This window comes from Electrophorus electricus, chromosome 13 (genome assembly GCF_041902795.1).
Source record: "Electrophorus electricus isolate QZ-2024a chromosome 13, ASM4190279v1, whole genome shotgun sequence".
NCBI classification, from domain to species: Eukaryota; Metazoa; Chordata; class Actinopteri; order Gymnotiformes; family Gymnotidae; genus Electrophorus; species Electrophorus electricus.
In genome coordinates, this window is record NC_137509.1 from 16,458,136 (window position 1) to 16,481,270 (window position 23,135).

Below are 23,135 nucleotides of genomic sequence, written 5' to 3' on the forward strand. Positions count from 1 at the left end.
CTATTCTGGCCAAATATTCCCCTTATGCGACCAGAGTTATTTTTGTGGTATACTGCATCCCAGCATGCAATGATGAAGGAAAATCATTCACAAATGGGAAGAACCTTCATATTTCATGTGACTTTGTTTGCGGTATACAGAATAGTTCAGCAAATTCTTTTTTCTTCCAGGTCAGAATTAAGGCAATATTAAACCACAAGAATGAAAATAGGATAGTATGCTGTTGTATCGATTACTAATTTTAGAATGATCAATCTGTTAACAGCTTGCTAGCTAACTTGGGTAATGTTAGGTAATGCTAAATGCAATTAGCATGTATGCTAGCACCAACATATTACATATTTTACAGCATATGTACATATTTGAAAAGGGAAACAGTATTACATTTGGGTCATGCACAAATATTCATGCATCTGATGCATAAAAGTAAATTAGCTAAACATAAAAGAAATAAGGAAAAATTTTAGATTAGTTAGCTAACTAGATACCGCTTGAAATGATCAAAGTCTATTAGCTAAATGCCTAACTAGCTAATGTGTTTCAAAGAAATATTGATATTCACATTTTTAGATGTTGTTATTAACAGCTGACGTGTAGATTGTTTCATTATTCCTTACTGAGGAGTGACTGGTAAAATATTGGTCAATCATTAACTTATAGCTAGGTAAAAACTAACAAAAACATTGCCCATGGCTTGGTAACATTGTTGCTTGACTTGTAGATTCAACATATCAACCACTTTGTTCAGTAAACATCGATTTTTGTTTACTTGAAAGGTTGACAGAGAACAGTTGTTCTCATTCACCTAGTATAACATTTTAAATCAATGGGTAAAAATTGCAAACAAAAAAAAGTTAGGGGGCAATTGTTTCCATGTCTTACATTGTGCCAGCATATCTTTCTTCATTCCCCAAGGATTTCTAAATAGTGAGTTAAATGTCAAAAACAATGTCAAATATCAAAATGTACAAAACTTTGCTAAAATATGCAAAAACAGCAGTTTTTTTGTGTCATTACAACAGTACATGAGATACTCCAGAGCATCTTTTTGAAGTCCTCACATTTGTTTAATTTTACCAAAAGCTTCATTTGGCAAGCTGAGCATATCGGTATTATATCACCCTGACAAAAAAACCCAAAAAACAGAGTCAGTTGTCATAATGTGCTGAGTTATTACGCTTGTATCATTTTACATAGTTCTTATGTCAGCAAAATTCATATTAAAGTTGACAATCATTTTAAGATGTTTAAGCAGATTATGAAGGTCTTATGTAGGTGTCATGTAGCTTTCTAATCAGTGCCCTTCAGTAAAGTGGTACTGAGAATGTTAAGTGAATGTTAAAGTGAATGTTGAGAGCAGAAAAGGACTGCTGTTCTCTCCTAGTGGGATCCTCGGGGACCCACAGGTATGGAGAACTAGGACAGAAGCTGTCCTTGCAATGTGCACAAAAGACAAAGTTAAATTATCCAAATCATTTTTAAGATAGCCTTCATGTGGTATGACATAGCAGTCAATGTGTCATGTACATGCAATCAAATCACAGTAGTGCTGAATGCAGATATAATACAAGGAAAGGAGAATGAGGTTTTATGGCTTGACTCTTTGTCAGCAAACAAAGTACCTTCTCCATAAACACAAGTACACATACACACACACACGCACACAGAAATACAGAGAGAACAGCATGCACTTTTGAATGACTTTGACAAAATTTCTCAACTTCTGAGACTACCCCTCCAAAAAGTTTCTGAATCTCTCTCTCTCTCTCTCTCTCTCTCTCTCTCTCTCGCTCTCGCTCTCTCTTCAAATTAGCTTTATTGTCATGACTTTCCAAAGAACAAAAATATAAATCTGACCTGTCTCTTTAAACAAAATAATAGTAATATGCAACAGTATGGAAATAAATAATAGTAACATTATTTACATAAAACATAAAGCAGTATTAATAAAGGTCCTCCATTCTCTCTCTTTTTCTTTACTTCTTGCTATATATCCTTTATTGCTGCATATTGTTTATTGAAGGCTGCCTACAATCTGCTTCAGGCTGTCACAGTCATAAAAAACATCTCTGCTCTGGAGCAATAACCTGTCATAGTGTGGTACACAGTGGTTCATGTGCACATATGCACACTGTGTACATCAGCTAATTTAATTAAATTTGTGTGTGTGTGTGTGTGTGTGTGTGTGTGTGTGTGTGTGTGTGTGTGCGCACGCACGTGCATGTGTGTGATTCCACAATAAACTACTCAGTAAACATGGGAGTGTAATGGGCTTTTACAGTAAACTGAAAGTGTAATATCATTCTTTACTGGAAAATCATTGTTCAGTGTGTTTCCCGTGTAATTTTCAAGAAGCTGATTCCATTCATCTCTTCCTCCTTGCTCTCTCTCTCTCTCTCTCTCTCTCTCTCGCTCGCTTTCTTTTTCTCTCTTCCCCCTTATCTCTCGGTCTCTGTTTTTTTTTCTCTCTCTGTATCTCTGTTTATCTTCACTTTCTTCTGACTCATCTCAGTCTTTCCTGTGAAGGCAGTTCTGGAAGCTCAGATGGTCTCAGAACTCAGGCAAACCAACTGCTTTGCTTCACTGGGGCCTTTTAAGAGACACACCTTCAATCCATGCAACTTTAACACAACTTTGATATACCACAGCACTGAAGTCGCTCTGGACAAGACAGAACATACTTTAAATATAAGTAGATTTTTTTCCCCCAAGAAATCAAGCAGCCATGAAAGTCAGATTCTTTTCTAACATTCTAGGTATGGACCACTAATCAGATTCAATACATTTGTTCCCTCAGTCAATCTGGATGTCACTGCAGAACCCATGGCAAGTGATATTTTCTGAGTTGAGATTGCTCCAAGAGGAGTTTCTGGCTCTTAAATCAGTTTTCACAAGGGTGTTTTTACTTTTATTTTGCTTCTCAGGCAGAGGTTACACAGGTTTCTAGGTTTTCTGCCTTACTGTGGTATTGATGAGGGGCATTAAACTAATTACTTTCTTAGTTCTCCCCCGATAAAGTAACTTTCAATAGTATCTGTTCTATTCTCTATGAAGTGTCACACACTCCCCCCCAAACACAAAAGGTAAAAAATTAAAGTAGATAGTCTGCATATTCATATTAAGTAATACTAGCAATGAGATAAGACTAAATGATGTGGCGTAAATATATAAGGGTTCATTTGTAAAATAGGTTACTCATCATTTTATACTGGGGATGTTTGAAGGACATTTGTGAGTTGAATGTGAGGTATAAGACTTTATCCTTTTCACTTGCAGCACAAAAGAGACTGCTTGTAGTTACAGAGAAACAAACATGCTCTCTTAAAGAAAGATTCCTACTTTGAAAGGTATAAGAGGTATCTAGGCTTTCTTATTAATTTCTCTCCATAGAGATCAATAAGGTTTCACTGAAAATAACTGATAATATACTATATAACTCTGTGTAGAAAGGTGACCACAGTTCTGAGGGCTCTCTGAGACATTGCATTCCACCCATATAATTGTCAGAAATCTGAGTGAACACGTGCCTGGACAACAGCATCAACATCTCAGATTATCAGAAAACTGTGAAAATGGACCTCAGGTTTTGCAACTTTATATACAGAAGGCTAAATAAAAGTTTGAATAAATAAGTAAAGGTTAAACTGCCTAGGTTTAAAAACTGTGTGTCTGAGTCTATATTAAAGCTGAAAGGCTCTTCCGTAACCGAGAGGCTTTATAGGAGAAGGCTCTATCCTTGCAATAATTTTACTAATTCTAGGAACTAAGAGGAACCCTGCAGTAAGTGAGGTGGGTTATAATAGTTCAAACACTGTGGGGCCAGACCATTTAACGTTTTATGTCAACAAGAGAATTTTTAAATTTATCTGAAATTTAACTGAGAGTCAGTGCAGAACTAAAAGAAAATGACTGATGTGGTCAAATTTTCTAGCCCTTGAAATTACAGAGAGGGGTGTTATTGTTGTCACTGGATCACTTCATTGATTTATCATTAACTGTTGTTGGCGTATGTTTTTCAACAGAGAAGCAACATAACAAAATTAAAGCCTTGTTAACAAAAGATAAAGTTACTATTTTGGCATGATATAAAATATGATTTACCTCTTATGTACTTGCTTCCTAACAGCTTCCTAAAAGTTACCTTTCCAAAGTTCCTCCAAAGGTACAATTAGAAATTGAATTCTTTTGTAAAAATACCATCAAACAGTACCAACACAGAAAGGTTCTGGTCAGATACCCTTGTGTTTATTCAGACTCATTTAATCCATGTTGTCTCCTTTTGCATTTGAGGTTTGATTGATGAATACATGGACAATATTACAAATTTTGTGACTTCAAATAACTAAAATACGAACATTTAAAAGCCATTCATAACCTTTTTATCTTGACCTTCTCCGTCGTATTTATGATTTATGTTTATGTTTGTATTTTGCTATTGTAATTGTGTACTCTTTGGTATATACGTGACCGCGACATTCTGATCTTACGTTTATTCAATTTAAAAAGAAGAAAATACATATCGATAAGTTCAGTGTCTTCGGAAGATTGCAGTATAACGCAAATGCCGCTCGAGGGCAGCATTTGATTTGTTTATGTGGCATCAAGCCAGAAAGGCTTGTGTCAGTCTATGAATCCATTACAACAGCATCACAAATAACAAGAATATCCACAACAAAAACACGTATTTGTTCCACCGTGGGTGAAACATTTTTTTTTTGCCCTGCTACGTTCAACGTTCAGCATATTATAAAGTTTGGGTGCAGGTGTAACAGGGGGAGAAAAGAGAGAATAGAAGCTACAGATTTACATTGGTGCACGCGTCAGCTGGACTGTGTTCCACGTTTGACGCCTGTTTAAAGAGCGTACAGTTCCCCCTGGATAATAATAAGTTAGCTAATGGATTTAGATGCGTTGTGTTGGGAGATTAAATGAAATCGACTTTGGAATGAAGGGGCATTCGAGTCAAGAAGAAGGACAAGGACGTGCTTGAATTATCGGTGTTTCTCAAAGGTTAAGTTCGTTTTTTTGTTTGTTTGGTTTTAACAATTTGTTAAATTGTGTTTGTAAACATGTGTGTATGTGTACTGACAACTTCACAGAGAAAAAGCTGTCACTTTAAAATATTTCGAATGCGTTGAAAACGAACTGTGACTACATTAAATATATTTGTGTTAGAGGACGAAAGTTTGTGTGTGTGTCTACATTGTCACCACACTGAGTTAAACAGACCTGTATTTTATGTGATAAGGGTCTCTAATAACCATCCGTTTCAGTCGTTTTGAGCTATGTATGCTACTTACAGCAGTCATGCGCTCACAGAAAATGGTTTGTACTTGTAATATAGACATATCTCAGCACAGACGCATACAACATATAAATGTCAATTATATAAATATATTCACACATTATGTAGTTCTTCCAAACTGAGATATTTCTTTTCTTTTAGCACTAGAATGCAGGATTTCCACCAACTATCCCCCAGGGCCTAGTTTTGTTAAAGTAATAAGCCTACCACATTTTTTTCTTAATGCCACTACCAGCATCCATCTGTGTTACCATGTTCACTTCTATTTTCACACACGTTAACTGTGGCTATGTTAAACTCAGCATGTGTAGGGAATGGCTACTTTTTATGTGGGTGTACATGTGCATAGGTGCAGAGATCATGTCTATTTTAATTAAGCACACTACTTACTATCTAACTACCAGCTAAAATCTCTCAAGCATCAGTATATATATATATATATATATATATATATATATATATATATATATATATATATAATTTTTATTTTTTATTTTTATTTTTTTTTTTTGATAAATGATGAAATGGTTTTGAATTGAAGTTCAGTTGTCAGACCTTGGGCTTTCTGGTAGATAAAATCAAGTTAGAACTGTTTGCTGATTCAGTGATCACTGAAGATAAGGACATAAAAGCACAGTGTTTTGCAAATTAACCAAAAGTTGAATTAGTTTGTCCCAGAATAATAAAAAAGTTACATGTACAGGAAAAAAAGTCTGTAATTATATTACTGGTACACATTAAAAACATTAATAGCAGGATTACAGCACAATTTAACAAGGACTTTCTTTTTTCTTTCTTCTTTTTCCCTCTTTTTTTATTGGTTCTTCTTGAGTGAGTGGTACAGCAGAAGCATGAAGAACCCCCATTAAGTTCTGCTTTTCAAGATATGCCCCCTTCATAATGGAATGTTATGTCATTTCTGATGAGAGTACTACGTTCTGCAACCCTGTCTCATGTTTTTCCTTGCTTCCTGGTTCAGTTTGTTCCACCCCTTGTTTGGTTTTCACTTCCTGTGCATTTATACTCCGTTTTTCTTAGTATTTTAGCCGATCATTTTTTTGTTCTAGCTTGCCTTGTTCTTGTCTTGCCTTGTACTTGTTCTTTCCCTGTTGTATTCTCTCAGTTTGGATTTAGCATCTGTCGTTTGTTGTAGTCTGTGTTGCGTGTTATCTGTTAGCCTATCCATTTATCCTTTTGGTTTTCATGTTTTGCTTTCTGTTATCATGTATCCTGGATCTTTTTGTATTGGCTCATTGACCCAGGATTGTCTATATGACCCTGATAATAAAGTTTGCATCCACATATCATTCGCTTTGTGTTACAGCCTCTGTGTGGTCTAATTGCAAACAGCAACATAGGTAATTGGCTAGATAATGCCACACATTTATAGTTTCAATTATTTTGCAATTAGTTAGACCCAATTTAGCAAAAAACAGTTTGTTTTTGCAAATGAAACATCTTGGCCACACCTGCCCCGTGAGTATAACACTACTGCACCTCCTCAAAACAGGTTCTGTGCTAATTATAACTGGTTTGAGTTGCACTGGTTCCTCTCAGAGGGATCGCTGCTTGGCAGGAATTCTGCTTTTGTTTTGCAGCTCCTACTTGTCATCATTAACAACACCTGTGAAGTCAGACATGCTTGAAATTTTCCCTTCAACTCTTTGTGAAGTCTTGTGGTTTCCACATGCAATACTGGTTTTGTGGTTTCTTTTAGTTTCTTTGTGGTTTACTTTTTGGTTACTTAGTTTCTTGCTCCTAGTTATCTTATATCTCCATGTTTCTAATTGGTTGGTTCTGGTTTTCTCAATCTGGGTCTGTGTTGTTGTTTATGAATATGGATATGCTATTGTCTACCATTGTTTTGACTCCTGCCTCCTACAGGGATACAAGGGTATACTCCAATAAACCTGTTTGGCATGCTTGTCCTGCCTCCTCCTACTTTCTTAGCATATCGTATGACTATTTTCATAAAATAGATATGCATGTGCAAACATATGCTTACCAAAAATTCTTATGGTCTACAATACATTTTACACTGTCTTCTTTCTCTAGTACTTTCAGTTTGTTTTAAATTCTGCCTGGAGGTGAATTCTACATTTACATAGGCCTCGCTCTCCTTTTTCTGCATCAGAGATTGCTAAGATAAACATCTTGATGGGTGAGGGGTGAGTCAGGTAATTCTTAACAATTGCTTGGTTGTGAAATCGGCTGGGTAGGTGCATTTGTGTGTTTAGTGTAAGTCACAAAATCTCATGCGATCTAAAATAATAAACAATCATGTATCTTATTTCTCTCTTTTCTTTGATATTCAAAAGGAATTCAGAGTAGAGTACTGGTAGGAGTATATCGTACAGTTGTATTCAAAGTAATAGTAGTGTGTTTAAAAAAGTGAGTAAAGGTCAAAATTCTTATAATAGCTTTTATTTTCATATACATAAATGGATTGAGAACACTGAACATTTTATTCCAAATCAAAACATGAATTAAAAGTAATCAAATTTGTTATTACTTTACAGAAAGTAAAAAGGGAATATTAGGCTTTTCAAAAAAATAGCAGTGTCTGCATTTTTTGTAACAAACTCAAACATTTACTGTATAAACTGAAAAATTCTTGAATATTTAGCTTTCCTGTGAATTACTAAACCAATAATTCGTTGTATAACCACTGTTTCTGAGAACTGCTTCACATCTGTGTTGCATAGAGTCGACCAACTTCTGGCACCTGTGAACAGGAATTCCAGCCCAGAATGATTAAACTAAATTCAACAGTTCCTCTGCATTTTTTGGTTTTGCCTCAGAAACAGCATTTTTGATGTCGCCCCACAAGTGTTCTATTGGATTAAGGTCCAGAGATTGGGCTGGTGACTCCATAATGTTAATATTGTTGGTCTGGAACCAAGATGTCGAACGCTTATTGGTGTGTTTGGGGTCATTGTCACATCCATTTCAAGGGCATTTCCTCTTCGGCATGAGGCAATATGACCTCTTCAAGTGTTTTGATGTATTCAAACTGATCCATGATCTCTAGTATGCAATAAATACACCCAACACCACAGTAAGAGAAAGATTTCCATATCATGATGCTTGCGTCACCATGCTTCACTGTCTTCACAATGTACCACAAAGTGTTGTGCCATTTCTCTTTCTCACAGCTCTTTGGACCCAGAAATGTTTTATTAAAGCTGCTTCTGCTTTTAGCCATATACGTTTCTTATTGCACTCTGTCTCTGAAGCACTGGGGTAAGATGGGCTTTTAGCTCAGTTGTCTGAATGTTTTTTGAATGTTCAAGTAGCAGTTCTGCTAAATCAGTCTCTATCGTGTAGATGAGCATATGTAAGTGTGATAACGTGTTGCTGTGTGTGCATGTGTGTGTTACAGGTTTTGTTATGGGGTATTCACAGAGTAAAGAGGATAAAGCCCCAGCAGAGAAAACTGAGGGTTCCTCCTCTCCTGCCCAATGTGCAGACCAAAAGGGACAGTATGGACCTGAGCCCACAAACACCAGCCAGAACCAGGTTCAGCACAAAAGTCTACCTAGTGATGCAAATATCGTCACAGACACCTGCACACTCATGCCTTTTGCTGGTGCAGAAAATGTGACACCTTTTGAAGATGCTTCCTCCAATCCAGCATGGGGCAGTACTGTACCTTTGACCATAACGGGTGAGACATGTACTCCTTCACATGGAGAAGAACTCATACATTTAACTGTAATGAGAGGTGGATTATTGTGAGAGGTATACTAGTAAGAGAAACATTTGTGCCCATGATGTCATGAGAATGTTAAATAAAAAGGGCTTTTAAAGTACTCCCATTCACCGTTTTCTGTTTGCTCCATCTTAGGTGGAGTCAGTTTGTTTGTCGCACTGTATGATTATGTATCCAGAACAACAGAGGACCTGTCAATGAAAAAAGGAGAGCGATTTCAGATCATTAACAACACGTGAGTGTGTTTGAGTGCTTAAGTGTGAGCACTGCTGTGTTAAAGGTCAAGTCAGTGACTGGTAAATAATCTTTACATTTAAGTACCCTGGGAAAAACAAGACAATAGAATCAATAAATTCACAGGTGTGTGTGTGTGTGTGTGTATATGTATATACACACACACACACTGCAAAGCTCTGGGAAAAAAGAGACCACTACAAAATTATCAGTTTCTCTAGTTTTACAATTGATGGGTATGTGTTTGTCCAGGCTGAGCAGTTTTGTTTTATTCTATAAACTACAGGCAACATTTCTTCCAAATTCCAGATAAAAATATTGTATTTTGGAGCATGTTTTTTTATGAAAATGACTAATGGTCAAAATAACAAAACAGTTTCAGACAACAAATAATGCAAAGAAAATAAGCTCATATTTCATTTATAAACAACACAGTACTGATATTTCAACATGGGATGAGGCAAGAAATCAATATTTGGTGGAATAACCCTGATTTTTAAGCACAGCTTTCATATGTCTTGGCATGCTTTCCACCAGTGTTTCACATTGCTGCTGGGTAATTTTACGCCACTCCTGGCACAGAAATTCCAGGAGCTTGGCTTTGTTTGATGGCTTGTGACCATCCATCTTCCTCTTGATCACATTCCAGAGGTTTTCAGTGGGGTTCAGGTCTGGAGATTGGGCTGGCCATGATAGAGTCTTGATCTGGTGGTCCCTCATTCACACTTTGATTGACCTGGCTATGTGACATGGAGCATTGTCCTGTTGAAAAAAGCAATCATCAGAGTTGGGGAACATTGTCAGAGCAGAAGGAAGCAAATTTTCTTCCAGCACAGTTTTGTAAGTGGCTTGATTCATGTGTCCTTCACAAAGACAAATCTGCCCAATTCCAGCCTTGCTGAAACACCCCCAGATCAACATCGATCCTGCACCAAATTTCACAGTGGGTGTGAGACACTCTGGCTTGTAGGCCTCTCCAGGTCTCTGTCTAACCATTACATGACCAGGTGTTGGACAAAGCTGAAAATTGCACTCACCAGAGAAGATGACTTTACTCCAGTCCTCTATGGTCCAATCCTTACAGTCTTTCGCAAACTCCAGTCTGGCTCTTCTTTGCTTCTCATTGATGAAGGGCTTTTTTTCTAGCTTTGCACGAGTTCAACCCTGCCTCCAGAAGACTGTTTTGGACCATCCTCGCTGTGCAATTCACCCCAGCTGCTGCATGCCATTATTTTTGTAAGTCACTTGACGTCATCTTATGATTGTTAAGTGACATTCGAATGAGGTGGTGATCATCACGGTCGGTAGACAGTCGTTTTCGATCTCTGCCACTCTGTAGCTGTTGTCCCATGTGTTTGCTTCTTGACCTTGTTCTTATGAACTGCAGTTTTTTAAATTTTCGAGATGGAAGTAACCTGAAGCTCACTGTATCCCCTGCCATTAAAGCTACAATTGAACCTTTCTTTTCCACATTAAGAACCTTCTTTTTCAACTCTTTTGTCATGGTTTGTAGATGTATTTTACTGCACTTACTTTTTGGGTAGTCCTAGCACTGCTTTTCCCATCCAGCTGGTTCTATAACAAGAGAATAGTGATGACAGCAGCAGTGGTTTTTATACTATTGCTCGTTAGAATAGGATTTTGTTAATGTGATCACCTATTCAGCATCTCATTAAGTAGAATCAGGCGTGTCTGTGAAGGAATTCAACAAACACCTGAATGGAATGGCTGCTGTACATGTGGAGATGCTGATTTAAGAAAAAATTGGAGTGGTCTCTTATTTCTTTCTAGAGCTGTGTGTGTGTGTGTATGTGTGTGTGTGTGTGTGTGTGTGTGTGTGTGTGTGTGTATATATATATATATATATATATATATATATATATATATATATATAAATTATATATAAATTATATATATATATAAAACTTGTGCACTTCAGTGCAATTTACCTTATCATCTGTGAAGTTGCGACTGAGTTGATCTATGCTGGGTGAATTTTATAGTCAATATGCTGTGAGGGGTGGTTGATTTGAGTACATGCAAATGAAATTGCACCCTCTCTCTCACTCACTCATTGACTCTTCCTCTCAATTCAATTTTTTTCAACTCAGTAAGTTTTATTGGCATGATCATATTCAATAATTGTTCGGTATTGTTCAGTATGGACAATTAAAGCTGGGGTGTAGCGTCTCAAATTTTGTAAAGTAAATTTGATGTAATTTGTGAAATGTTTCACGTTCAGTGAGAAAGTGCAGTTCTGTCTACAGTGTCATTGTTGAAGTCCTGGCAGAGTCTCTGCTCTCTGGGCAGCCATGATTTCTTCATGATTTGATGATTCCTGATTTCTCTCTCTCTCTCTCTCTCTCTCTCTCACTCTCTCTCTCACTCACTCTCTCTCTCTCTCTCTCTCTCTCTCTCTCTCTCTCTCTCTCTCTCTCTCTCTCTCTCTCTCTCTCAGTGATGGCGACTGGTGGAAGGCTTGTTCTTTAAGGACTGGTGAAGAAGGCTACATCCCCAGCAACTATATGGCTCCATCTGGCTCCATTCAGGCTGAGGAGTGAGAGACTTTCACATGCTTATTCTTATACTTTAATGGTTTACACACTATTGCATAATTCTCTACTTATATTTTCAGGACACTGTGATATATTGGCCTTTTGTTCAGTCAAATAGCCCTCACAATTCAAAACTTTTAGATATGGTTTTTAATATAAAATATGTTTTGGTGAATAAGGTGGTTCTTTGGGAAGATGGGACGTAAGGATGCAGAAAAGCTCCTCCTTCAACCAGGGCTCCAGCAAGGTGCATTTTTAGTGAGGGAGAGTGAGAGCACTGAAGGTAATGGATAAATAGATGAAGGGCACACACAAAGATGGGTCCAACACACCTGCAGTCAGTGCTATGTATAAATTTTCAACCCCCTGAACTTTTTCACATTGTTTTGTGCTTCAATTTGATTGTTTATCATATGACTGCCTCAACAATTTGAATATGAAAAAAAAAATGACTTAAGGGTTAAATCTGTTAATTTCATGAGTATATATTAACCCTGGATCATTTAGAGTTCCAAATCTTCTAGGATATGCTTCACACACTTCTGCTTTGCACACCTGGATCCTGATCTTTTCATCAATTCCTTCTGGCAAAATTGGTCAATGTCTGTCAGATTGGCTGGAGACCACTGATGAACAACAATATTCAAATATTGTCATAGGTTGTCAGTCAGATTGCGGTATAGACTTTTACTTGGCTACTCTAATACAATTAGGTTCTTGCTAGTTTTGGAAGTATGCTTAGGATTGTCTTGTTGGTAGGTTATTTGCCATCCTAGTCACATGTCTCTTGCAGACCAGAACATGTTTTCTTGAAGGTTGCCTTCCATTTAGCTCTATCCATCTTGCCTTCATCTCTAACCTTACAGATGCAAAACACCCCAACAGCATGATGATGCCACCACCGTGAGTGTTTTCCAATGAGTTCCAATTAGTTTTTTCCTTTCAAAAAAGATATCTTCTTATCACTAATCCTTAAAGCCCAGCATTTTGGATTATCTGGGAAATAATTGTCCTGCACTCTCCTTTTCCCATCTCAAGTGCAGATTTATAGCTCCTTCACCTCTGGCGTCTCTGATTATTGCCCTCCATAATCGTTTCCTTAGTGCTAGATCTTCTTGTCTAAGCAAAGTTATTATGACATATTTTTTGCATTTCTTAATAATGGATATAATGGTGCTCAATACAATTTTTATACCCAGACCCTCTTCATTATTCTCTGCACTTGTCTCCTTAGTCTTGATATTTGTGCAGATATGATCTAAACTCTTGTACCTCCCAGGACAAAGTGTATTTATAATATCATATGACACTTTAACTGCACATAGGTGGACTCATCACATAATTAGGGGACATCTGGTGGCAGTTGGTTGCACCAGAACTTATTTAGACATTTTTACAACAATGGAGTTGAATAGTTATGCAAGCAGTTTAGTTTTTTTTATATGTGAATAATTACATACCAGATTTTTTCTTTGTGAAAGTTTTTGACTAATAATTTTCCTCATAATTCAGTATCATGGTGTAACACAACAGAAATTGGCTATAAGCTTGTTAAGAATGAATGAGATGGTTTTATTCACAGGGTGAATTCCAAAATCAAAGTCAAATCACAGGTACAGGTTGACTACAGGATATAAGGCATACTATACACACAGGAAAAGCCAAAACATAATCGGGAAACCTGTCCAGGTGTAGAAGCCAAAGAAAAGAATCCAAGTGGCAGAGAGTACAAAGATGGAAAAGACAAAAACCACACAGGTAGCAAAACAGATCAGCGCAACATGGCAAAGGCAGAAAAAAGAATACCATTCAGGACACATAGGTAAACTTTGGCAATACTTCATAAAGATCAGATTGAACAGGATAGTATGGAGATCTGCAGTGTGTACAGGATCTGGTGACATTAAACAAGGAAGTGGATTATGGTTGATTCTGGGAATTCCTGAGTCATGTGGTCTCTGCTGGATTTTGGTATAGTATGTGAATGAGAGCAGGCAGGAGAAATGGAGTGTTAGAGTACTAGGGTTAGAAGGAGGCAAGACACTTGGACTGTTAAGTGTAGACTCATGACATATAATTCATGATTTAATATAATAAAGTTAATTTAAATGCCAGGTTGTAGCATAAAAAATGTGAAAAGGTTTGGGAGGTGCACAATACTAATGTAAGGCAATCTAAATGCTTGAAGCCTGCATCTCCCAACTCCACAGGTGAATTTTCTTTGTCTGTGCGTATCTGGGAAGAGGGTCAGGGAGACACAGTGAAACACTACAGAATTAAATCCCTGGAGAGTGGAGGATATTACATCACAGCACGGACTCAATTCAGTACACTCCAAAACCTTATCAACCATTATTCAGGTAAAATACCTCCCTCTCTGTGCGTGTATTTTTCTGCATTTCAACCGGCTGACTAAACACAGCCTAACTATCCCAAACTGTCTAATGATAAACTTCTTATCAGCTAACATTAAGACAGTGTTGTTTTAGTACAGTTTTGTAATTGTCATCGAACCCCAGTGACGTTTTTCCAGTGTCAGCCAGTGTCACTGGCTTAAACTAAACTTAACACAATGCATATTAAACTGTATTTGAGCACATAAATTATGGCAATGCAGATATGTTACAAAGATCTGTCTGTCTGATGCCAAATAATACGAAAAGAGTAAAATCTCTCTCCCTTCGACTTTCTCTCTTCCCTAGCTCACGCGCATGGGCTATGCCACAGGCTGACGGGAGTGTGTCAGACGATACAGCCTCACACACAGGGCTTGGGTAAAGATACATGGGAGATAACCAGAGACTCTCTCTCTCTGGAGGTTAAACTAGGTCAGGGCTGCTTTGGAGAAGTTTGGTTAGGTAAGAGTGAAGACATGCATACACACATTCACACAGACTGGCCAACAGCTTCCATTTATTAAAAGCAACATTAGCATTTATGAATAATTCATGAAGTGCTTGGTGATGCAATGGGCAGTATTTCATCCAAGTCTGGGCTGTGACAGAATGTATATAAATTCTGAGAAGGCACATTGTGCTGTATTCTGAGGGACAGTAAGTAAATGCAGTTTTTGCGGTAAGGAACAGGAAGAGTAAATGAATGAATGCATTATAAATTAAAAAAACTTTTGTCAGTGAGAAAGAGTAAACGGTTTAGGCCTTGTAGTAATACTAACCAATAAATGTAAACATTTTGGTTTGAAAACCATTTGCTGTAGATGACTCAAGGGACCAGTCAGTATGATAACTACATTTTTGATATTGCTGTTTACAAGGTTTCAACAAGGCAATGATTGCTTCAACATGTTACATCAGGTTCTTGCCTTTGCTTGCTGTTTTTGATAAGGCACATGGATGAGGACCACTAAAGTAGCAGTGAAGACCCTGAAGCCAGGCACGATGTTTCCAGCATCTTTTCTCCAAGAAGCTCAGATCATGAAGAAGCTTCGTCATGATAAACTAGTGCAACTCTATGCTGTAGTATCAGTGGAACCTATTTACATAGTGATGGAGTACATGAGCAAAGGTATACCCTGGCACTTACACACACATACAACATTGGATTTGTTCTAGACTTTTTGCTAAACAAACTCAGAAAACTGTCAGACTGGTTTGGTGAGAATAATGGTTCATTAAAAAAGAGGTTTCAGCAGATGTCATTTCATGGTTCATGGTTCATGATTTTCACATGGTTCATGTGGAAAACAAAGTTCACCGTCTTTGAATTCTATCATCTGTTCCTTAGCAGGTCTTACAAATAGATAAATACAACCTCAGATGTACAACAACACATGACAAATTACACAGTGTCATTATTTATTCAACAAAAACTAAGCCAAAATGCAGAATCGGTGTGTAAAAAAGTACACACACCCTTACAAGAGTGTAAGTAGGTGCTGTTAATCAAATGCCCATAGTTAACTGATTATTAGAAAGTGTGACCACGTCTAGAAAAGCAGACATTTTATAAATTTGCTGGTCTGGAGCATTCATATATGTGTTATCATGATGCCAAGGAGGAAAGACATCAGCAATGATCTTACAGAAGCAATCGTTGATGCCCATAAATCTGGGAAGGGTTATAAGTCCATTTACAGATCATTTGAAGTTCATCATTCTACAGTTTGAAAGATTATTCACAAGGTGGTTTCTTCAGGGGAGGATGTCCCAGCAAATTCACCCAAAAGTCAGACTGTGCAATGCCTAAGAGCTACATGTCAAACTCTACAGGCTTCAGTTAGCATGTTAAATGCTCAAGCTCATAAGGGTACAATTAGAAAAAGACATAACATGAATGGGTTGTTTGGGATGGTTGTCAGGAAGAAGCCTCTTCTTTCTCAAAAGAGCATGGCAGCACAATTTAAGTTTGCCAAGTTGCAACTGAACAAACCTCTAGCCTTCTGGAACAATGGCCTTTGTACAGACGAGACCAAAGTTTGGTTAGGTAAGAGTGAACAGACAACTACATATGCTCATACATGTTGTTTGACCATAATTTACAGTGCCATGTTTGGCAAAAACCAAACACAGTACATCAGCAAAAACACCAGATGTCAAGCATAGTGGTGGAGAGCTGATGATTTGGGCTTGTTTTGCAGCCACAGAACCTGGGTACCTTGAGTGGACCATGAACTCTTCTGTATACAAAATTATTCTAAAGTCAAATGTGAGGCCATGTATACAACAGTTAAAGCTTAGCCAAAATTGGGTCATGCAACAAGACAATGATTCCAAGCACAGCAGCAAATCTGTAACACAATGGGTGAAAAAAATAAAATCAAGATGTTACAGTGGTCCAGTCAATGTCAATACCTCTGAGGTTTTTAAGTGTTTGCAGGCAGAAAGGTTTAAATACTGAATTAGAAATGTAAAAAGAGATTCTATATTCCTTATGAAGTGATATGGGTATAGAGAGGAGATTTTCTGCAGGCCTCTCCAAAGGCCACGAGTGTGAGCATGTATAAGGCAGACTGTTCTGGATTATTCCAGTAGTAAGCATTAGGATACAACTTTATCAGTACAGAAGGGTGTGAAGTAAGACCATCTTTGTTAAGAGAACTGAAGACTCCTTTATGAATTTCAGTGGGCCTTTGTTCATCAACTTTAAAAAACAACTTTATCTTACAGGTGCCGCGTGTTGCAAGGGGCCACGTGTTGCTAGGTGTCATGTGCTGCGGGATGAGCACTGGGTTGTAATCTTGTCAAACTTCATCTTGCATAATAATGGATCTCAATTCGCATATGGTGAATAATGTATGGTTTGGCAATAATGGTGAAAACTAATATGCAATAGAATAATACCGTATAAAAACTTGAGTTTTTGTGTACTAGTTAGTCATTCTCTGGAAGGTGCGTCAAGCACTATCTTTAAACTGCAATAAAGAACAGGACCAGCTATTCTATTCAACTAATTATTGAGTCTGTAACTTCATTTCTTATTGGATTCATCTTCATTTCTTTTTGGATTTACAACTACAATACCAACATGGATTTAGGAATCACACCTCAACTCAACTGGAATTCTGTGGCAGGACGTTAAGAGAGAGCTGTGCATAAACAAATGCGCACAAACAAACTTCAATGAGGTGAAGCAATGTTGTAAAGAAAAGTGGGTCAAAACTCCTCCAGAATGATATGAAAGACTTGAAAGTCAAGAGACTTCAAGTTACTGCTGCTAAGGCTGGTTCTACAAGCTATTTATTCATGGTGTGTACTCAATTTTTACACATGGCTTCTCCATTTTGGCTTTATTTTTGTCAAATGAATGGAATCATAAGACCTGCTAAAGACCAGATTATTTATGTGTTGCTAATTAAATGTTCTGATACTATAGAATTCAAAGAGGGTGTACTGTTTTTACATGACTGTGCATATGTGTGTGTGTGTGTGTGTGTGTGTGTGTCTATATATATATATATATATATATATATATATAGCTTAGGATAAGAGACCACTAAAAAATGATCAGTTTCTCTAGTTTTACATTCGATGGGTATATGCTTGACCAGGCTGAGCAGTTTTGTTTTATTCTATATTGTATATTGTATTTTAGAATATGTTTTTTTATGAAAATGACTAATGGTCAAATTAACAAAACAGTTACAGAAATTTCAGACCACAAATAATGCAAAGAAAACAAGCTCATTTTCATTTATAAAGAACACAGTATTTGGTGGAATAATCCTGATTTTTAATCACAGCTTTCATGCGTCTTGGCATGCTTTCCACCAGTCTTTCACATTGCTGTTGGGTAACTTTATGCCACTCCTGGCACAAAAATTCTCTCAGATGTTGTCTTTGAACAATTCACACATAGCAATTGAGCGATGATTTTGGAGCCCCAAGCAACCTCCAAAACTGGCACATGGAAAATCAGGGCTAAACTAACTCGCCATTACTCTTGTGATGTAATGTGGCTCCCAACCTTTGATTAGAAACAAGCTAAAATCAGAGTAAACTAAAATAATGTATTCCTTTAAAACATGCATATGCATGCATACCCACCCACATACACACAAAATTTCAGTTAAAAACAATTAGCATATTTGTGTGATATTCATTCATTTGTATTTATTGTTTACTCAGTCACACATTGTTCATTATTTTCTCAGGCAGTCTTCTCATGGTCCTCACACAGGAACAAAGGAAACCACTTCAGCTTCACAAGCTAGTGGACATGGCAATGGAGGTTATTACATTATGATAATTAAGTTTAATAATTTTTATAATGTTGAACCCACATAAAGCTATATTGCCACAGCACAATATTGTGTAAATATTTTTTACATTCAAACACTTCTTAGTGCGGTTCTCAGGATACACCAGTCAGTCCATATATATATATATATATATATATATATATATATATATATATGAGAAGAGGATTCCAGGGATTCCGCTTCTCTTTACACAGCTGATGAAGGACCTCTCTCTCTTAAGTAGCCTATTTCTCCAGGAATATTGTGCCTTGCAAATATCGTCAACCCATTTAAATCATCAGATTAATCTGAATTACAAATGACACTTGCACAGATTATTCCAATAAGAGATTATTTTATTGCAAAGCAATATACTCATAAAAAAATAAATAAATACAAAACTGGAAAATACTGGTTACATAGGTAAACCCTTCAGACTAGTACTTACAACTAGTTTGCAGTTAGTGCTGGGACAAGTTTCTACCAGCTTTGCACCATTTGGAAGAGACACTTTATTCCTGGCAGGTTTTCTCCAGATTGTTCAGGTTAGTTAGATGGTACTTCTGGACCATGGTTTTCAGACAGTGTCACAGATTCTCAATTGGATTTAGATCTGGACTTTGATTTGGCCATTGTAGAACATTTATTTTTGTGTTTGGGAGCCTTTTTTTTTTTTTGCATTTTCTAACATAAAATCAATATCACTTTAAATTAAGTAACTTTGAGGGTCAGTCTTTTAAAATAAAATCAGATGTGATGACTTTCAAAGCATTAAAGGCATTGTGTGTGTGTGTGTGTGTGTGTGTGTGTGTGAATGAATATTTCACTTGAGCAGATCTCAGATGGGATGGCCTTTATTGAGAGGATGAACTATATCCACAGAGACCTGAGGGCGTCCAACGTCCTGGTCTCTGACAATATGGTGTGTAAGATCGCTGACTTTGGCTTGGCCAGACTTATTGAGGATGATGAATACACTGCCAGGCAGGGTAAGCTAACAGTGGTAGCCTAGTGGGTTGGACTTTGGTCTATCAATCTGAAGGCTGTCAGTTTGAATCCCTTCCCTTTTCTGCTATGTAGCTGCTGTTGAGCACTTGTACAAGGCCCTTAACTCTCAAACCTCCAGGGGTGCTGTAGAATGTCTGACCCCAGCTTTCAAAGTGGCAGTGATCTGAAGAATACTGCATTTTCTTGCTTTGTATGGAACAATGAGTTGAATCCTACGCTGCAGGACCTGACTGTGTCTCGTTACTTCTACAAATTTGTCTCGTGCTCCCTCTCTGTTCCTATTGTCCTACCATTCTGTCTAATGGCTTAAAATCATATCTCTTTACATCTAATGGCTTTAAGTACTGCTCTCTCTGTGGCTGGGTTGAAGCAGAGGTATACCACGAGCTAAAGTGTGATTATGTTCACAGTCAGTGCGGGTCTTCCATAGGCCCAGTCAATTTTACTGAAATAAATCATGTTAGAGAAATAAGGTCTATTACATGAATTATATTGCTCACTGAAGACTTATAATGCCAGCAAGCCAAAAGAAATGTCAAAATACAATACATGAAAGCAAAAGTGTATTCATTGATAAAGAGAATACAACAAATAAATATTTTGATATATTTTTGTATATTTAACAGTAATTTATAACAGCATGTATAATGTTTTGCATTAACTATAATACACATGTATACAATGTGAAATACAGTGGACTGCAATTTGTTTATCAGGTAATGGTATGTATAACCTAATTCTATTAAGTTTAACATGAAATATCCACTTTAACTGTTACTGCAATTGCTTATGGAGAGGCTGTCCTAATCTTTAATAGCACAATGCTTGCTTGCAATCTTCATATTCTTTTCTGCAGTCTGAAACAGGATATTTTTGTGGGCTGTGAATCAGGGGTGAGGAGGAACTTTAGAAGGTATATTGGCCAAGAGAGCAGTTCCTACTGCTGTGAAAATGATGCTGTCACAACAAAGCTGGCACACACAGAACACAGCTGCTTATGCTTTCTTGTGCTGGCCGTATGGAAACATGGCCAGTTCAGTTGGTTAAAATGGCTTGTAAATGAATAATGCCCGTTTTCTTCCCAAATACCTTATTTTGTCCTGTTCTCTCTCTATAGGTGCCAAATTTCCAATAAAATGGACTGCGCCTGAGGCTGCCCTTTATGGGAAGTTTAGTATCAAATCTGATGTGTGGTCCTTTGGGGTTCTACTCACTGAAATCATCACCAGGGGAAGAGTCCCTTATCCAGGTTAGTATAATAGTCTAGCTAACAGACACAAAGGTAGGGTCATCCTTCTAATTTCTCTTCCTGTCTGTGACTTTCTCTCTCACGCTTACACACACACCTGCATCCATGACCACACCCACACTCTCTCTCTCTCTCTCTCTCTCTCTCTCTCTCTCTCTCTCTCTCTCTCTCTCTCTTAAGCACCTGTCTTGGGTTTTTTTTTTCCCTCATACTTTCTCACACTTAATTTTCTCACACCCAATCAAACCACAATATGAAAGGACTTTTCGTTTTCCTCATCACCCTGCACACCCCTGCCTCCTCTTACCAGGTATGCTGAATCGGGAGGTAGTGGAACAGTTGTGTTGTGGCTATCGTATGCCTTGTCCTCCAGAATGCCCAGCCTCCTTGCATGAGTTGATGCTGCAGTGCTGGAAGAAGGAGCCAGACCAGAGGCCCACGTTTCACTACATTAAGACCTTTTTAGAGGATTTAGCAGATCACTTCAATGCAACAGCCTGAAGAGGAACTGTGATACACACATACAAGGATTCATACAGAACTGATTTATTGAAACCAACAAACTGGCCTGAGAAAGTGCTTGTGGGTTTGGAACAGTACCCAAATATATCATCTCTAACCATCTAAAAAGGATTTGTGAGAATTATTTATAACAGGGGCTCTGTGATCACAGTTTAGCCTCTGTGAGTCAGAGGAAGACTGTGGAAAATTTGATATGCTCATTAACCTGATCTCACACAGACACACACACACACACACACACACACACACACACACACACACACACACTGCAAAATGCTGGGATTCCTAGATTGATGGGGGCATCAATAATATTTGAATCATAAACTGCTTTTGTGTCACACTGATAAAAAGGAATAGTTTTTACATGAGAATAGCTAATGACCTGGATAGAGCATTTTGGTGCTAAGATAATAAAGCTTTTTCCTTGCAGACAAGTGCAGGTCACTCCGTCTACTTGTTTTGTATGTCCAGTAGTATCTTTTGCTACAGAAATGTTTTTCTTGCATGCCTGCTCTGCACCTCCATCTTGCTGGGTGTCTTGAGAATCTTTAATATGAGTTGCACTAGCCACTGTTTTCCTGGCTTGCCTCTGGGCATTTTTTCATTTCATCATGAGCAAATATTTTCTAAACTGCGACACCAATTAGGGTGTGCCATCTGTGAAATGACCAATCAAACTGCATGACAAAGTGGTGCGCATAGCCAGAATCACCACCGATCATTCTCAGCACTGCAGGAACTGTACTGAGCAATACCAGGAATTGTCAACTTCAGATATGTGATGCACACAACTAATTTGTTAGGTGTGTTTATGGGAATACCTATGTGCCAATCTCTTGTCTTACATAGTTTCTGTTACTGGCCTGCTGCCTAAAACATTTGGGGTGGCAGACCACTTACAACCCAGCAATGCCCGTGACAGTTCTGTACATGATAGACTCATAGTGGTTGAACTTACCTTATCATGCCACTACCATGTCAGTGTTATGGATGCTGACTGTGCATGGCAACAGACAGGCCACAGCATCTCTAAAATAACTGCATCTCTAAAATCAACCAGTAAGATAGGTGAAATTAATAAGGTGACCAATCAGAGAAGCTTAAAGACAGTTGGCGGCTAGTTTACTAAAAGAATGAATAGAACAAAATGAACAGATCAGAATTAACAGAACAGAATGCATGGCCATTGGGTGGGATCTTTGAATATTTAACAAAATGTACATGCAATTGGACATTGAAAGTGGCCTAACTGAATTTGTTATATTTGTTATGGATTTCTTGTAGTATATTTACTATTACCTAATTGTTTAAATTGTAATTTTGCTTATTAGTAGTGTGTCGATGAATGGAGTCCCCATCCACTGAAGAAAACAACTGACTAATCTATAGTCATTAGACTGTTGGGTAAAGGTATTTGTCAGTTTTGTAAAGGTAGCCAGGTTTGCGGGTCAGTACAGACACTGATTTACTGCTGCTCGCTCACTTAATGACACGTTATTGGATCAAAGGCAAGGATTACGATGTTTAGCCTATGTAATAAAATGTTTTCCTAAGGTTCTTACTTAACTTTCTGTTTGTTTGTTTGAGTAGGCTTGGTTGCTGGTTTTGGTTGCTTTTCGCATTATTGTGAATTCATATGAGTTTAAGAGATTTATTTATTAACAGGATTTAACAAATATAGGGATATATTTGCTATTTTTATTAGGTGTTTGTATAATAAGAATAAATAAGTTATTTATGTTTCTGAACATTATCCATACTACTGAAGTAGTACATTATTTCTTTATGAAAATAATGCCGCAGAACATTTACAGTGAAACAACAGCTCAATAAGTTACAACTTTATGGGGGCG

General features: G+C 37.5%; 1 protein-coding gene across 5 annotated transcripts; it reads left to right on the forward strand.

Moving 5' to 3' along the window:
* Positions 1–4,713: 4,713 nt before the first annotated feature.
* On the forward strand, positions 4,714–21,549 carry LOC113579325 (tyrosine-protein kinase Yes). Of its 5 annotated transcripts, none has more exons than XM_081694965.1 (12): positions 4,714–5,010; positions 8,688–8,972; positions 9,153–9,252; positions 11,710–11,808; positions 11,986–12,053; positions 14,017–14,166; positions 14,509–14,664; positions 15,152–15,331; positions 18,417–18,493; positions 19,339–19,492; positions 20,629–20,760; positions 21,071–21,549. In XM_081694965.1, exons 2-12 carry the CDS (start codon positions 8,696–8,698, stop codon positions 21,259–21,261), a joined length of 1,584 nt encoding a protein of 527 aa, XP_081551091.1. In that variant the 5' UTR covers positions 4,714–5,010; positions 8,688–8,695; the 3' UTR covers positions 21,262–21,549. The 5 variants fall into 5 exon arrangements, with proteins under 5 accessions (XP_081551091.1, XP_026868965.2, XP_081551089.1 ...); XM_027013164.3 differs by having other exon boundaries at positions 4,716–5,010; positions 11,986–12,089; XM_081694963.1 differs by lacking the exon at positions 4,714–5,010 and adding an exon at positions 7,325–7,482 and having other exon boundaries at positions 11,986–12,089.
* The last annotated feature ends 1,586 nt before the right edge of the window (positions 21,550–23,135 follow it).

Bases quoted from the DNA above. Each gene is read 5' to 3' on its own strand.
- LOC113579325 (XM_027013164.3), top strand. From the start codon at position 8,696: ATGGGGTATTCACAGAGTAAAGAGGATAAAGCCCCAGCAGAGAAAACT. The intron at 9,253-11,709 runs GTGAGTGTGTTT...TCTCTCTCTCAG, and splicing joins TTTCAGATCATTAACAACAC to TGATGGCGACTGGTGGAAGG. The intron at 18,494-19,338 runs GTTATTACATTA...TCACTTGAGCAG, and splicing joins TAGTGGACATGGCAATGGAG to ATCTCAGATGGGATGGCCTT.